Source organism: Chaetodon auriga, chromosome 8 (genome assembly GCF_051107435.1).
Source record: "Chaetodon auriga isolate fChaAug3 chromosome 8, fChaAug3.hap1, whole genome shotgun sequence".
NCBI lineage: Eukaryota > Metazoa > Chordata > Actinopteri > Chaetodontiformes > Chaetodontidae > Chaetodon > Chaetodon auriga.
Window position 1 is genome coordinate 17,559,360 of NC_135081.1, and position 17,612 is coordinate 17,576,971.

The window sequence follows — 17,612 nt, forward strand, 5'->3', positions numbered from 1 at the left end:
TTGAATATCGATAAAATGTGATATAAATAAGAGGTTGAAATGTTGACAGTTCGTAGAAAATTAATCTAAAAACATGCCATGGTTAAAAAAAAATAATAAAAAAAAAAAAATGTTTGTGTGTATCCAGGAAGTTATGGGTCACATGACCAGAACCGTGGTGTTGTGGGAAAAAGCCAAAAGGCCAGCGTGGATGTGGAGGGGAGGCATGTCTGCAGAGAGCTCAGCAAAGACTTCGTTCTGCACATGGTTCAAGAGGCGCACACGGTAATTATCTTTAATTTCTTATATTTTCGTGAGTTTACTGATATACCCTCATGGTCAACGTGATATGTGAGTAATTGCATCTGATTTCATTATAATTTCGGCTGTGTTGACATGTTGCTCTTCAATGGACATTAGTTTCAGAGATTTTGAGAAGGCAGAGAGATGTCTCTACGTGTTTTATTTTCTTGCCGTTTTCATGGTGTCTGCTGATGAGAGAGCGCAGCAAATAAAATTACAGAAGACATCAGCAAGAGTCGTGGCCTTTACTTTGTTGAACCAGTGTGGCTACACCCAGAACAGGCAGATGAGACAATGGATATTGGCACACAGACCCAGCTTGTGCTTGTGCTGCGGTACCCTGATGACAAGCGTGATGTGCTGGAAAGATTTTCTGAATTCATTCCTCTGCAGTCAGCAACAGCTGAGTCCATCGCTGCAGCATTAAAAGATCGTCTTGCTGTCATCCTTCCTGATGACTGTACCAGGGAACGCTTCTCATTCACTGACCACCTCATCAGTGCCACCTTACTGCAGGGTGACCGCTTTGTTGAGTGAACGCAGCATTCCTGGAAGAAGCTCTGACCACCACCTTGAAGGCCTTCCCCAGGCCCTCCTGCCCCTTCCCAAAAAATTTAATCACCAGCCGCCACTATAGCACTTGTAAATGAAAAATAAAATAGAACTTTTAGGCATCACCTCAGATCGCAACCGGATGATCTCGGCTTTTAGGCTGTACGCAGATGCTGAGGTCTGAGTCTGACCTCTGTGGTGGGGGCGAGAGGTCAAAGGTTGGACTTGTTTTGACTGCTCAGCGAAGTGTTCAGCAGTGATCTGCTTCCTTTCAACATACGAGGGACCAATCTCTCTGAACCTGGAGCGGTGAAGGTTGAAGTCGAACCCATGTGTGCTCTGAAACACACACATATAAAGAACAAAGGAGAGAGCACTGATGTATGAATCAGTAAAGTTAGATCATCAAAGTTTATTCATGGTTAAATGAGCCCATGCAACAGAGTATCCAAGTGTATTGATTTACCTCACCACAGGTCTGTATTACGTTGTTCCTCGGGTGGTGTTCCTGCCAGGCTTTGGCTGTCTCTGCATAGACAAGAAGTACGAGAAAGGCACCCTGGTTCTGTGTCTGGCACCAGAGGACAGCATGGACGCTGTAATCAACCTGCACAGCAGGTATGTGTGCACAGGCAGTGAGTTTACTGATGCTATTTTATGCTCCCTACATATTTGAACCACTACAAATCACCCATGCATGTTGTTCTTCCTTACCTCTGTGCCTTTTACTGTGCTCATTTCAAACTGCCTTATGTTTATTGTTAACAGCAATGTTTTCATGCTGCACTTGTTACTGGACTCCAAGTGTGAAGAAACAGACACTGTTTCAACCACAGGAGGGCAATAAAACCTCTGTGTTGACACGAGTGAAATTACTCCAGTATCAGTACTGATTGTTGTCACTCAACCTAAAATCTCTACACACGTTCTCAAACATTAGCTTGATTAAAAATGCTCAAGTGTGTAAATTTTCAGATTCATCCTACCTACCAGAGAAGTAACATCAAGACTGATCCTTTTGTGGCTGGCGTCTGTAAGACTGTGCGTCTTGAAATATTCACAGTTTATTTTAGTTTAATTGGATGTGGAGCTTCTTGTCTGGAGCCAGGTAGCAGTGATGTCTTCAGGGTTCAGCCCTTCAGGTGGATCAAACTCCCATCTGAACTCCTGGTGTCCATAAGAGTAGATGCCTCTCTCATCCTCCGTCCTCTCTCTTCTCTGGATTCCTGCTGACTCTCCACTTCCTGCCTGACAGACCACTCCTCTGGAGTAAAGCCTTAAATGCCCAGGTTCAGGCCAAACTGCTCTCTCTCTCTGTCCTCAGGCTGATCAGTGCACTGGCCTTCCTGATTTTCAACAGCCTTGGAGGTAGCACTGACTCTGGTTTCACCTCCCTGGGAATGGAGTGTCAGTCTGGGGAATACAGCAGGAAGCCCAAGCTGGGGTTCTCCATCTGCCCAGCTCCACAGGTGTCCACTGCTGTGGTGGAACCCTACAACCCCATCCTTACCCACCCACACCACCCTGGAGCACTCTGACTGCACCTTCATGATGGACAGCAAGGCCATGTTCGATATCTGCTGTAGGAACCTCGACATCGAGCGTCCCACTAACACGTATGACATGTTTTTGCATTCACTAATAATACATTCATACAAAGATCTCTGTCACATGTGGAAACGGTATTTGAGCTCTCAAAAACACACTCAAACAGGATGTTACACACATGTCCAGCAGGAGCCTCTCGACACAGTAATACTTTCAGTGGTGTGACGGTGTAAAACCAGGAAACACTGTAATACTACACATGAGATTCATTCACGTGTGCATGTATTCATCAGCAGGAGCAACACCCCTGGCAGCGGCATGTGCTCTGATGTAAAGTTTCACCTTTTGCTGAGCAGAGACGACAGAAGAGAGCCGAGCGCTTCAACTTGTCTGCGTCAGCTGAAAGCAAAAAAGGCCACTTTTGAAATACTATTTTTGCAGAACACAAAAAACACGATCCATAAAAACAACATTCAATGCACTTCAAATAATACAATTATTGTAAAATACTATCCACGGGAAGCAGACTCTCAACAATTTGTATACACCTTGCATATCATACTTAGTACACCCTGCCTTCAGTGTGCATCTTTCCTGAGTTCTGATCACATGCAATAGAAAGCAAGTGAAGTAACTTGCTTCTTTTCTGACTTTTCTGAACTTAACAGACCATAAAATTGAGACTTGTTACCTTGAAATAACACAACTTGTGAAAGTGAGGTCAAGTGTGGCGATGTGTTGTGGCCTAAAGCCCCACTCAGAGTCCATGAGGTTTTTTTTTTTTTTATACCGACAGCCACATAGAGATCAACAGTTGCTTCTTGGACACCACTGCCTTTGTTCCTCTTTGGGATCGATGCCAATGAAGCACCTGAATGTGTAATAACAGAGATATATTAGGTGTGGTAAGTCTGCATGTAATGCATTCACCAAATAAAAGTTCTAGTATGTTTTCTCATGATTATCACCTCTGGCTCATCATTATGAGACAATGAACTCATTTTCATAAACTATTTTATCATTATGAGAAACCAAACATGATTACAAGCGTATCCTGCTATTTTACTCTACATGATACCATCATTTACAAAACGAACATCATACTTTGAATTGAAGACTTTGAACTAGCGATTGATACCTGAAACTCAAAAGGAAAATGTTTACACAGGTTATAAATGAGTATGGTCATTTTCTCATAAGATTTTATACAATTGCACTTCTTTTTGCAAACAGTAGAATCAAGAGCAGTCACGAGTTTTCAATTCCTATGAATTTACAAAATAACTGCCTATAAAATTGCATCTTCACACTTTTGTACTGTAATACTGATATGTTTTGCACTTTCTATTCAATTGTTGGCATCACGGGAAAGTTATGCAGCTGTTACCTCATCCCATGTCCCTGCACACTGTTTTCTACAGGACACATTCATTGAACAACTTGATCTATACAGTATGAGCGCTGTGGTAGAAAAAAGTACAGGAAATTAGAGGTATTGTTACTTTCTTGCTGTTTCATAAAGTATTACTGAAAAAGTCTGCAAAGCTAAGAGTGAAATATACTGTAGTTCATTTTAAATGTACTTTGAGTAAGGGTTGAGCAGTTCTTTGTATTGTGTATTTCGCTGCTAGCTGACATTCAGCCAAATAGAAACTGGTCAGGTTTCACTCTGAAGTGCAATACTTGAGTAAACGTACTTAGTTACTTTCCACCACTAGCGGTATCTCAGTATTGGGATTTTATGCTACTATGCACTGCATTATATTTATGAGGGACATACTGTACTTTTCACTTCACTATGTTTATCTGACAGTTAGAGGTACTGTTTACTTGGCAGATTAAGATGATCAATCAATAAAATACAACTAACTACAACTTTGCCTTAGTCTCCTTTAAATAACCGTTTGACACCAAAGAAATGAAACCCAAATTTTCACAAAAATATTAAAGACCATAGAAAACTCCTAAAATAATACAAACTTGTGTAGCAGGTCTTAATTTTTCTTGTTTCCTCACCCATTAATCATCTCATGAAGCATCAGATTCATCTGGATCTCAGGGTTGTGTTGGTAATTAGGAATCAATGGCAAAAGACAAATTCTGACCGTTAAATATACATTAACATTAAGAGGACACGAACGTGTAAATGTGGTCTTAAGTTTTAACACTGCACAACAAAAGTGGTCAACGTTTTGAATTCTTTTATGCTGTAATTTTACACTAACAACATTTTAGGTAATGCAGCTACCCTTTAAGACATTTTCAGATCCTGTAAAAGCCTGCACCACATTTGATTGCTGTCATATTCTCCTTAAATTCACAGTAATTCACACAGTGTGCAGTGGGAAAAGTCATGGTGTGTGTGCACGTGCTAACTAATGGATAACAAATCGTGTGGTCGAAGCGGACTGATCTTAACAGTTCCTCTCTCTGAGAGGAGTAGGGGCTGTGTGACTGTCCAGGCAGCCACTGCATCACTTCTGGGACAGAATGTGCATTCTCATCCTCAGCACGTCCATCTGGGTAGATTCAAAATGAGATTAAATAGTTGAATGTAATTGGTGCATATGGTGCTTTAATATTACATCATTTTTGATGATGTCCATGAATTTTGGTGTAATCAAGCCCTGTGAGTCAGTATCTGTAGAGGAGGACCACAGACATCAGAGACGAAGAGTTCTTTCAGAGCTTCGTTTTCATAGACTTCTTCACATTTTTATTCTTATTCTACTCTATTTTTACCTAGAATTAATATTTTATAGTGTGGTTTTATGCCTTTTTTTAAATTTTATTTTAATTTTATTTTCATCCTTATCATCACTATCAAGTAGATTTCTTCTACATCTTATTTTACCGGTGTAGAATTTCGTGCACTTCTCATATTCGCCACAGGACGTCGCCATTGCAATTGTAATATGAGCTGTGTCGGCCGGCTGAGGTCTGGCCGCTGCGTCCCCTGGCAGAGTTAGTGCTTGAGGAGGGATCCGCTTCGCATCGCTCCCACAGACCAGGCGCCAAGTGTAGCAGTCCCGTCCGCAGTGTGCCTCAGCACCTCAAACGCCCGCAATGCCCTTGGATACCGCCGCCCCGCTCAGTTGCACACCGCTCTGACTGGCTGTATCTCTCAACGAGGCACCCTGGATCTTTACTTCTGGACTGTTGGGTGCACTGTCCTGAGTCATCTGCGCTGCGTGAAGGGAATGGAGAAGGTCCAAGGATAACAGAGGGTGCAGGATTTTGCTACTGCAGAGGACCTGCCGGTAGTTCGCTGCCCGGGGGGCTGCCCGTCTGTCAGAGGCTGCGTTGTCGCATCCGCTCTTTTCATCATCTCAAATCGCCTTGCATGGATACATCATGGCTACGTTTGTATGCAGGGTACAGTTCTTAGATGATACTGATCCATTTAACAGCACCAATTTCCCCGAGCCCACCAGACCACCTCTGTACACTTTCAGAGAAGATATTCCTCTGATCAATCAGATTGCTGGAGTCCACAGGCAGCTGAAAGCTCCACAGAAGGTATGTGGGATACTTTCTCAGCTCTTGATCACATTTCTTTAAATGAGCTCAGTGAAAAGATAACAGCTACAAAATGCTAAATTAATGATTAGCTCGAGCATGTTGATGGGGTTACTACCAAACAAACCTAATGGACCATTGACTGTGCCAGTGACTTGAAGCTGATCTGTGATGCTGATGGAGCGTAAACATGCATTCAATCAGTTATTTCAGGCACGGTGTCAGATAGGTTTATGATCTGACATGGTGGAACATTTGGTGGCTTTAGGTGGTATTGGGGTGGAGTAGACACCCATTATTTGGGTGAGGGGAGGCAGTCATCTGTTAATGTTTACTTCAACCACAACAATAATTTCCCTCAGTTTAACCTGCTTCTCTTAATATTCATTGTCTAGTCTTGGGGAGAGTTTTTTAAGAGAAAAGGAACAAAAAGAAGAAAACACAATGGTGGTGTATTAATGCTGACTGTCTTTTCTTAACAATTTAACCTTCCTTCAACTTTCAGTTGGGCTCATCTTGTTTTAACTATGAAGGAGATGAAAAAAAAGTCCTTCATGGAAACAGAGCCTGCTTTGCATGTGTGGTATTATGAATGGGCAGGCTTGGAGTCTGTGTAGGAAACCACTCTTTGGTGAGGTCAAATGCCCAGTTGGTCAGTCGTTGACCCGGATTGTCCTAAATCTGGGGATTCGAATTTGCAACTGATCTCAACCCCACTTCTGGATCCATGTGTATCTAAACAGAGCTCTTTTTGTTCTTTTGCATTTTTGCTGTACCTCTGTATTGTTGTGTTTGGTCAGCAGCGTCACGTTGGTCTTCAGTCATAACTGAACTATTTGTGGAGGTGAAACAGTACACATTGTTTTGGTTGCAAAAGTTGGCCTTCCCAAAATCCACAGCTGCACAGCCAGTTTTAAGCAGCTCAAAATAACTAAATGGTCCAATTTGGTATGGTATAATTGCCCTGTTTTAAGTTTCGTGAAGAAAGCCAGTGACAAATATTGTAAACCTGAAGCTCATTATCTACTTTTATAAACTTTTTTACCTTTTATATCATTTATATTTTTGCCTGTATGCTGATCAGACTGTGTGCATGCAATCACACTTTCATAACGCCTCATCTCCTGACCTTCACGTTCAAACACAGGGGCCATTGCATCTGAAGTCAAGTCTTTTATTCGGCATTCATCTCAGTCTGGTTGGGAAGTCGCATAAATATAAAGTTAATTAGGGTCTTTCTTCATTCTGTCAGATCAGTTGTACTCCATCTTGTTTGAGTAGAGCTGCTAAGATAAGTCACGGAAGCCTCAGGATGCTGCGGATCACCGCAAGCCTGGCTCTCATTCTGCAGCCCACTCGGTCTGACCAGCAGGATGGGATGGGAACGCTTTCCCCTGTTTGAGAGAGGAGAGGGAAGCGAGCAGAATTAAAAACACAAACAAAAGAGATGATGTACCCTGCGCTGTTGACTGGTCTCAGTTTAGCAGCAGGCCGGCTGGACCGCAAACTAGACAGAGAAGGAGTCGCAGTGGTAGACTCTGCAGTGCCTGGTTTGTGAGATTTGCTCACATATGTGGTTAGCAGCCCTTGTGCTCTTCGTGAAAACTAACAGGTAGATGACACGACTCACCGCATTTGAGGTCGAGTTCTCTGATTCACGCCCTCAAAATTTTGAAGAAGTGACATTGGCGTGACCCTGCAAATACCTTAGACAGCAAACCTGTTGTCTTTGAGCTCCGTCTCTATGGTGCAGGTCAATCTGGTATAAATAGCATCCTGCAAACACATGGTGCCGAGGGAGTCGAAACAGCTAGCATATGCTGTCTCTGGGCTGTTCCTGTCAGTTTCAGCCCGCAGTCTCAACACTGTACGTGTGTGCGCGACTGTTGTTTAAATGTGTGTGTTGGATTGGGTTGGACGTGGGATGACACTTCGGCTATGCTGTGAGACCTCAGAAGTAACTGTTTTGTAAGGTTCGAACATCAAAAGCCATTATGTGCAGGGTTTATTTTTTATAGCAACAAGGATTCAAACAAAAAATACTTGTTGTGTAGCAACAGCAGCTTCGTCAGGACAGCAGACACACTTTGAAGTTGGAAAATGCCATGCCACCATGTATCCTGATGCAGTGCGTAATGTGGTGTTATTGCAGTAGCAGTGAACATCCTGAAGGCTGATCAGTTCTTTGTGTTAAAGTCAGCAATATTAATCCATACCATGTATACCTGCAGTATCTCATCTATAAACCAGCTTTTGTGTTACTTCTGTGGATGGAGAGTATTACTGGGCAATACCTGAGTCAGCCGTGTGATTTTGGTGATGAATGCATCTTGTCAGATGACAAAGTGTTGTTCAGAAACTGCTGGGGTTCTTCCAAATCTGCTGGTGATGTCAACACAAATCAACAGATCAATAGTCCTTCCCATGCTTTCTTCTCTGTCAGTGTTTTGTAGTTTGTGGCCTGGTGGCCTTGAGGCCTGGCATCAGATTGCAAAGCAGAATTCAAGGGAGGGAAAATGTGGCTAAGTCTTGGAGAATGGACTCTCACTTTACCAATTCCAATTTTTGGGCCGGTTGTTTTCCTGCATTTTTTTTCTCCCAAAGAAATTACAGAGTCCCATAATGAGAAGTTATGTTAAATGCTGTAAAGTACAGGTTCCTCCTTCATGCCTGTCAAAGCTCCTTTGAATTCTTTTACACATTGTTATGCAGAGTTGAGGTTTTGCCGGCCTGTGCATTTTGAAAGCTTGTATCAGCAGAGGGCTCCTTTCAGAAGAATGCAGCATCTGTGGACAGACCCATCCTCTGCATGCTCGACAGAAATGTGAGATTACTGTTGTGGTTCCTCTTTCATCCATCAAGTGCGTTTTAATGTGTTTTAAATCACTTGCCTTCGGAGAGAAACCACAAATCCCATCCTCACCTTTATCAAACAAACTGTGAGCTTTTTAAGTGGCTTACTGTAATTCCTCTTGTTTGATTCAGAGTTTGTTGAAGTTTTAAGACAAGAAATGTGTAAGGTTGGCTGTCACAGGGTTAGCATACAACTTGCACACAATATATGCTATTTCATTCCAGATGTCTTTCCCCCTGTGGAATACAAAGACATTTGGAGTGAGGTAGCAGTTTTTAATTGGAAATTGCATGGTGTTTATTTTTAGTCCCCTCTGCCTTAACTGCCTCCCTGGTCAGTGGACCACAGTATGGTGGTTGAAGGGAGAGGCCAGACCTCAGTGTGAGCAGAGCGCTTGTGGTTCCTTCTCTGGACTTGGCCATTGCAGGGCCACTGTAGGTTCAAGTCCTGGGCGGGGGACAGCTAAAGAAGCCTCTACTGCTGATAATCTGGTACCAGTGTTCCTGGATTAAGGGCCATTTATGTGCATCAACCTGGCATGGTTATACACGGCAAGACCTGTGGCCAGTAATCCAGGTTGATTATATAATGAGAACCTCAAGTGACTCTGTTATGAATGCTTGGATACATGGATGAGTAGATGGATGTAGAGATGGGGACTGATTAATGCCAGACTCGAGTCGCTCACTTTGACTTTTCTGCTTTTTCACTTATGGTCTGCGAGTCAAAACCTTGTGTGGGGAAATGCATTTCTCTGTCCCACAGTTAGCTAATTACTGGTTACTGCTGCAAATTCAGCCCAATGTTTTGTCTATTTCAGGTTGTGATACAGAGCGTAAAGCTGAAAGAGAACAAACAATTTTATTTTGCCCTTTTATCCAATCCAAGAACTTCAACAGGACTTTAAGTAGAATTTAAAGAACTACAAATGTAAAGAGAGGGAAAGAAAAACTAGAATATGGCACTGAACTATTATATTAAATCAGATTTTCTTTTTCTTTTTTTTTAAGGGACAGCATTTGTACCAAGTTCATGACAGCTTTTACGTTTACAAATTATCCTCTGGTAGATATATGTATATGTATGTTCTCCTTGTAAGCAGGAACATCATTTTATTTGGAACAAACAGAACTAAACTAAAGAATGGCCACTGGAAAACTCAAGTGTTTTTTTTAAATGTGAATGGTTCCAGATGATTGAGATGACAAAACACCACTGGCAGGCGCAACATCTCACAGCTAGTACTGATTAACAACAGAGATATGACCAAATGAAAACAGCCAACAACAAGCAAGTGAACAATACATTAATATACTGATAAACAAATGAATCCATTAACATTTAAGACCTGAAGAAAACCACTGTGGACTTGTGATGGTGATATTTTGTGATTTAGACATTAGGGAGACCCCTGGTGGGTAAAAACAGACATTCAGTAAAAGCCCAACTTGTCCTTGTTTTGGTTCAGTACATCACAGGTTACCTAGGGTCCAGCCGCCGGCAGCATGTACGATTTAGTGTGTCTTCTCCTGTAGGCTGCATTTCATGTTAATGTCACACCCATCATTTTTAAATGCATGTCAGTCCATAGCCATAAAAATAGCAGGCCAAACACTGACCTTTATTCCTGGATTTCCTGTCCGTCCAGCATCTGTCCTGCAGTTTCTTCCCTCTGCTTGTGTACAGCATAGTTTTGTTTGTTTGTTTGTCTTCTTCCCGCCTCCACTTCTCTCTGTCCCGTTCTACCTCTCAGTCTGCCTTCGTGTAAGATCATCACCGAAGTCTTGTGTGAGAAACACCAGGATTTCCTGAGCGATTAACGTTTTAGCTGTACGTTTACTGCGTTGGCCTTCTTTTGCTTTCCCTCATCTCTTGTATCCTCTCAAAATGAAGATGTTCAGCCCTATAATCTCTACAACTATAATATTATCAATAATCTCTTGTTTCACCATGCTTGGAAAGCAAACAAGACGGCTCAGAGTCAGAGAGAGAGAGCCGGAGAAAGAGCGAGAGTTATCCTAACCAACCACATGTTTTGTTTCAGCTCTCAAATATGACACAGTGCTTGAGTGCTGTAGTGCAGTAATACAAACAGAGTGGCCCAACAGATCAAAGCCGTCACAACCATAATGTCTTTCCCAGCCTTTTTCCTTCATATTCAATTAAGTTACTGTCATATGGGAGAGGAAATTGATCTGCATCAGATCTTGCAATAACGGGTCTGATTTAAAAAACACATGGCTTTGCATGTTACATACATGTTTACATGCATTTCTCTTCTTTTAAGAGAGAAAAGTGACAAGAGAAGACAAATGTACTGAGTTCTGTATAACTGTGGGCTGTTCAGTATGTTGCTGTTTCAGACACCCGTACTGTTGGTGGAGTAGAGCAGTGTCACTGTCTCCTCATAAACTTTATGTTTGCCCTCCTGCAATGGTATTTGTTTTCCTGTCGTCTGCTTCGCTGTTGGAGCCGCTGCCCTGTGGAGCTGACAGGCTCTGAATATAAATAGGTTAATATCTCCAATTTGGAGGTCACCCAGACAAGTGAACAGACGCTCTCATTCCTCACCTCCTTGACCACAGTGAGCTGATGACAGCCATTCAAGACCAGACAAATCATGCCCCCTCTGCAACATCATCTTGTGTGATGATGGTTTATCAGACAGGGAGAGCAGCGAGATAAGAGGCACCAGACTGCCAAGCTGCTCCGAATCTGCATGACTTCTCTCAACCTTGCCCTGCTTGTCATTGCAGAGCGCTGACAGGAGCTGATAAAACTAACTTTCTACAGGATGCTTCAGACTAGACATACCCCATACATTTGTGCGCTGACCCATTAAAACAATAAAGTCATGTTTTGCATACGACCCCTTCTGATAATAAGATTGTTTTTTTGCCTCACACAACAAATAGTATTGTTGTTGCAAGCCTCTCAAGAGCTCAGCCTTTTTTAAAAAACATTGAAGCTCCTAGATAACTTCCTCACTGCTTTGGAAAGGTTGCCTAGTTTTGATATCTTTCATGGTCACGGTTATAACAGGATGTCTGAGTCTGCAAATCAGCCTGTTTTTACCTTGTTCAGCTGATATGCAGGCTCTGATCTGATCAGATTGGAGTAGTATGCGGTGCAGCAGGCCTTTTGCTCCCAGCATCAACTGAACATAAACATCTGCTTACCTAATGTTTGGCATTCTTTACATGTGTAAAGTGAAAATGACATGATCCTCAGTGTCTTGATGGCAAATCAATGTTTGTGTCTCCTTCCCATCCAGCCTGACGACTGTGCCCTTCAGCTGTCCCATAATGGAAGCTACCTGGACTTGGAGTCCACCCTGGCAGAGCAGAAAGATGAGCTGGAGGGATTTCAGGAGGAAGGAGGGTAAGATAACGATCGCCTCTGTCTACCCCTCTTAGCTTTTCCTTCACCATCACCAAACTTCGAAAGCAAGCAATTGCACAATGTGCTGAAATGAAAAACATTCTGCGTTACTGCTCTAAAGTTGAAAACTGAAATACATATAGGTACCTCTATAAAAAGGTGGTCATATATTCTTTGCACTTCAAAAGGTGCAGCTGGGACTTGTGCCAGAGCAGCTCAGATTGAAAACACAAGAGGGACTGGCACTGCCTAGCAGGTTAATCTACGTATGTACATTACTTGCCAGGTTTTGATTGCTCAGGAATAGATTATTGAGGTTGTTGTGGTCAAATTAATTGTTATGAACCAGAAATAAAAATACTCCATTCAAGAGTCACTGACTTTTTGATTACAACAATCTGACTTTTAAAAACACACACATGTCTCTGCTTTAGCAGTCAGATATAATCGGCACAATGTGATTACTGTATTTCCAGAGAGGTCCACGTAAAAATTTAGGAGATAAGAGGGAAAAGATACCGTATTTAAATCTTTGAGTACGGGGATACGTATTAATATCCTGCTTGCCTAATTTGATTCTATTAGAGTGATTTGAATCATAATGATACCCATGTCAGTCCAGGATGAATTAGGGAAATAATCCCTTTTCCGGGCCTCAGCTGATTGAGCTCCCCTGCTCAAAAGCTGCTCTCAGGAGGTGGTTGGGTCTGTCAAAGAGCTGAGGGGACGGGCTTTGCCCCACCTGAGGGACTCTCAATTTCAGAAGTCTTTCAGCACTTTGGTATTCTGGAGGAAAAAGAAGTTTAATGGAATATCAGTATTATTAGCTTCACTAATTCCTGTGTGAACCAGCCACTAGATCTCTCATTAGCTCAGGATGTCATTTTGTTAGCTGATGAATAAGTGGAACGCGTTGCTAAATCATATTTGTCACATGGTATGAAAGTTAGCAAGTGTAGTTGATTTATTTTATCAGATCTGTGGTGGTATTAGTGCCATTTTTAGTAACAGACTAAATGTCTCAGAGTTTCCATGGCATTCATCCATTCATGTCCCTTAAAATACCTGGCTGAGTGGCAGCAGTGATGTCATATAAACCACTTATGAGGTGTAGACACGTCTCAGGAGTAATCACCCTCATCTCTGTTGAATGTTACCTCAGTGCCCTCATTAGAAGTGGCCAAACAACAATTGTACACCCACCACCATACAACCGTCAGCTTCTAATTTAGCTGCGTAGTTTTCCTGTAATATGTAGTTCAGGGAGGTTCTGTCTTGACATAACTTTAGACCTGGATGAAGAAGAGGTTTAAAATTGTGTTAGTTTCATTTCTGTTTCATCCACGGTCTTTGGCCAGTTACTTTATTGACTCCATATGTTTTCTCATGTACTGTGGAGTATGTTGATATATCGCTCATATGCCGCCCACTTTAGATGATCACAAACCAAAGGTTGGCACGGGGGTTCCTGGTCGGCTGGACCACAAACATGTATGGATTTATTTGTCTAACTTGGAATTCATAAGCTGCTCTCTGGCTTGGTGTTTCTACTGGACGCTGAGATGGCTGTCCTTTCCCAGTTCCCTCTGAAATTGCTAGGAGCTTATGGGAGGCTATTGAGAGCTGTGAGGTTAAAGTGGTCCACTTCTTCTCTCGTCAAAGGCCGAGGCTGCCAGGACCCGTGCAGTGCCAGCTGGCACAGGCTGGTATGGATGTGTGTCATTAAACCCACACAGTGTTGTCTGAGGAGGCTGGGGGTGAAGGTGGTTAGCCAATTATTTTGGAAAAGTAGGGCAGTTCTGCTCCCTGGCTTTTTATGGTGCTGATGTGCCCGTGATTGCATCCCCCACTGCTCGGCGTCGTTGATTTGATGATTATTGAGCTAATAAAAGGTCTGACGAGGCATTTCACCTTTACTTGTTCCATATTATTTTTGTTTTCACCCTCCTTTTACTGCATAAGATCTGTCAACAGCAGTCTCCAACTCTAAATCTTTTCACCTACAGAGAGGAACTGGAGTATTTCTCAGGTGTTGTTTTATTATTTTTTTTTCCCCTTTGGAAGTTTACAAGTTGATGTGAAAGTAACAGCACTGCACGAACTCAAGCTGAAAACCAAATTGTGCTGTCATTATTTTTCCTTTAAGCCCAGCCCACCTACCTTTGGAAAGAAAATTGGACCATATTCATACACTTCCTGAGTTCCTGAACCTACTGATCATTGGCCATCGAATCCATCTGTAATTGATATTAATGACAGGTTACATTCCTGAGGCGCCTGTGTCATACCTAGTGTCTTTACAAACAGATTAAAGAATGATCCTCTGACAGAGCGCTGCAGAGCCAGGAGATATCCATGTCATGGGAGCTTAAGGGCCATAATCACTTCCACACCGTCTTTGAAACTCAGCTATAGGAGATTGTGACTCATAACTCCCCTGTCCCATCCCTAATACAGTCTCACTTCAAGTTATAAAGTGACCATATAGCCCAGACATGTGCTGAAACATATCTGCACAGTTTTAGGTAGTCAGTGTGTCATTTAGGTTTGTAGCTATGATAGATTGATTGACCCCATACACACAATTTCCTGCATTTGTAGCCCTGGGGCCGAGATGGAGTATGGTGGACGTAGTTAGGATCAGATGTCCTGACATGTGCTTACAGACATTTATAGCCCTTGAGTATTTTTGTGGATTACATGGATTGAAGAGAGCGAGCCTGTTGCAGAGTTTTAAGGGGAACTTGGGTTTGATGTTGGAAAAATGTTGTATTGAGTGGAGTTATGTGTTGGGCTTGATGTTTTTTTGCCCAAATATATGACATTGATTGGCAGATGATTAGTAAAGTTGTAAGTCCTCAAGGATATATTCCCTGGCTTGTCTTTAGAAGATAACATGAAGTGGTGTTATTGACGCCATAATGGATTCAGCATGTGAAATGTGTAGCTGAGAAGAACAGCACAGAAGAAGACACGTCTTAGCATTTCACTGCCCTGGTGCATATAAAGCACATCTGAAAGCTAACAATTGTTGTGCTGAATATGCCTTTTCTGGTTTTATTGAGTGTTTTTGATGTGCTCGACAACCAGTTAGAAGTCAGGCATTTCAAAATCCAACTCTTCTTGCACTGTAGGCCTCAGCTATTCAGAGTTTCTCATCATATCCTTTCATCTCTCTTAGGACAGCTCCACTTTCATTATTTTCATTTTTTTCTGACCGACTTGGACATTGTTTCGCCGACGCTCGCAAGCACACGAGATTTTCATTTGAGGAGAAAATGCACATTTGAAAAGAACCAGAGGAATTGTCAAACATGGTACGGCTTGAACTTCAAGGAGAGACATAAAACACCAGTTGTCCCCTCTGTGTTTGCAGAGCAGTTTATGGGTATTATTAACAGAATAGAATAGAACAGCTCGGTGATTGTTCTGTGTGTGTGTGTGAGACCAGGTCAGTGATTACTGAGGCAGTCCCTCTGAGGGAAATGGGCCCTGTACATAGTCTCCCAGGCTGATTCTCCAGCCTCCGTATCCCTCATCCTCTGCAGGTCTCTCTGTAGCCACCAATGCAGGAGCAGGGGTGTTCACCAAGAAGTGCTGAGTCAGTAGATCTCTGTGGGGCCTTCTGGTCTGGCATTAATTGGTCTTCGAGGAAAAGCACTAGCTTTACTGTAGCCCAAGTGTGTGTGCTCACTTTCCGTGGGTACACATTTTGTGCTGTTTTATAAACAGGGCCAATAATGCTCCCGTAGATAAAGCCAGAGAGCATGGAGCTGGCAGGCATCCACTTGTCCAGTTGCTGCTGCTCAGGGTATTAGGATTAAGACCGAGCTTTATGAGGGCCCCGTACAGCAGAGCAATGACGGGGTAATGGAGACAAAAAGAGAAGAAAATAAGGCGGGGTATCTAATTGGCAGGTATAGCTGTTATGTTTCCGCAGCTGCATTCCGTTTTGTAACGTTTGATGGGCAAAGTGATGATGATGAATATCAGGCTTAAAGATTTATAGCGTACTGCTTCTCTTCATGTACAGAATGAATCAAATGGCCATATGTTTCCATTCATCTTCTATAAAACCCATCTAATTATGACCAGTTGCCTTGGGTAATGGTCAGGAAATAAAACCTAAAGTAAGGAGTAATTGTTTTGGGTAAGTTTATTCATTTCATGAGATTATTTGAAATAGTCATGGTTGTTCAAATGAGAGCAACAAAGGTATTTCAGAAGCTGAGATGATGTTGTACATGATGAATCAGATTTAATAGGAGCTTGGCTAAGTTGATTATACAGTACCACCAGTGCAAGAAACCAGAACATCCTGGCACAGAGGAACACTAGACCAAAAGGTATTATAACCCAACATGTAGCCAATTTGTTATTTGGCTCACATTCTTTATACCTCCGATTATCTCTGGAACTCTGGGCTCCTTCCTTCACAGGCCTGCAGCATTGTCTGTGGGAGTGTCCAATTTTCATGTTTAATTGTTGAAGGGGGGTCTGAAAACCTCACTTATATTCCATGCACATTTGTTTAATTTGATAATGAGCACGTTGGCCTATGTAGCCTCAGGTCTTGGTTAAGCACAGGGATACTGTTGCAGCCAAGCAGAGAGAAAGCAGACATTCGTGACAAAACGGCTCTGGTTACCCATTTGCCTCAACAGCATCGTAGAGGATTAAGTTCCTGTTTGCCATCTCATCTCACCAGTTAAGGTCCATGTTGACAGATGTTACTGCTGTGTCGCCTCTGCTTGCTGCTGGATATTAAATTTAATAAACAGTGAGCATATTCAGACTTCCCCTGCCATGTAATCTGCTTGTGTGCATGTCAGTGCAGTCTCCAACTAACTGGTTGGGGCAGGAAAGATGTCAGTATGTCTGTCTGTCTGGATGTGTGGAGCAGTAATGCTGCTCATTGGTTGGATGGTGAGGCAGCAGTATGAACTGCCTTCTGTGCTGATGGACTTTTTCTCTCTCTGTCAGACCTACTGCTGCCTGACTGTCACTAACAGCGACAGTCTGTTGCTGGCACTGCGCCTGTCTGAACAATCACACAGCCTTTGTGCAGGCGGCATAAAAGCCCATTTGTCAGAGAGCCGAATTAGGAGGGGGGTTGTTGAGCAACTCTACCTGCTGTGCTCTTGTCTACAGTTGTGTCTGCTGGGTTGGTTTGTATGCTTCTTAGCTAGCTGGGAGGTTAAAGACACAATCTGTGATCCAAAGAGAGTGGCCCCCACCACCAAAATTCGTCAAATTAATTGAGACATTGCAACAACCAACCTTCCAACAAGTTGGAATGCTGTGTAAAACATAAATAAAACAGAATGTGATAATTTACTAAACCTTTTTGACTCAACTCAAAACTGTACAAAGACAAAATATTTATTTTACCTCATCAATATCATAGATTTTTTCTTTTTTTTAAATATATGCTCGTTCTGGACTTGATGCAGCAACACATTTCTGGGAAAGCTGT

General features: G+C 42.5%; 2 protein-coding genes across 6 annotated transcripts in view; both read left to right on the forward strand.

The window, feature by feature from the left end:
• The first annotated feature begins 165 nt into the window (after nt 1–165).
• On the forward strand, nt 166–4,255 carry LOC143324951 (tubulin alpha-5 chain-like). The gene is made up of 3 exons (XM_076737772.1): nt 166–264; nt 1,311–1,452; nt 2,159–4,255. Exons 2-3 carry the CDS (start codon nt 1,424–1,426, stop codon nt 2,370–2,372), a joined length of 243 nt encoding a protein of 80 aa, XP_076593887.1. The 5' UTR covers nt 166–264; nt 1,311–1,423; the 3' UTR covers nt 2,373–4,255.
• Nucleotides 4,256–5,343: 1,088 nt separating this feature from the next.
• LOC143324947 (FH1/FH2 domain-containing protein 3-like) overlaps nt 5,344–17,612 on the forward strand; it is an 84,390-nt gene continuing 72,121 nt past the window's right edge. For all 5 annotated transcript variants that reach the window (XM_076737760.1, XM_076737761.1, XM_076737762.1 and 2 more), the window contains exons 1-2: nt 5,344–5,901; nt 12,030–12,136. In XM_076737760.1, the coding sequence (XP_076593875.1) occupies nt 5,737–5,901; nt 12,030–12,136 (272 nt within the window). In that variant the 5' untranslated portion in view covers nt 5,344–5,736. The remainder of the gene's footprint in view (nt 5,902–12,029; nt 12,137–17,612) is intronic.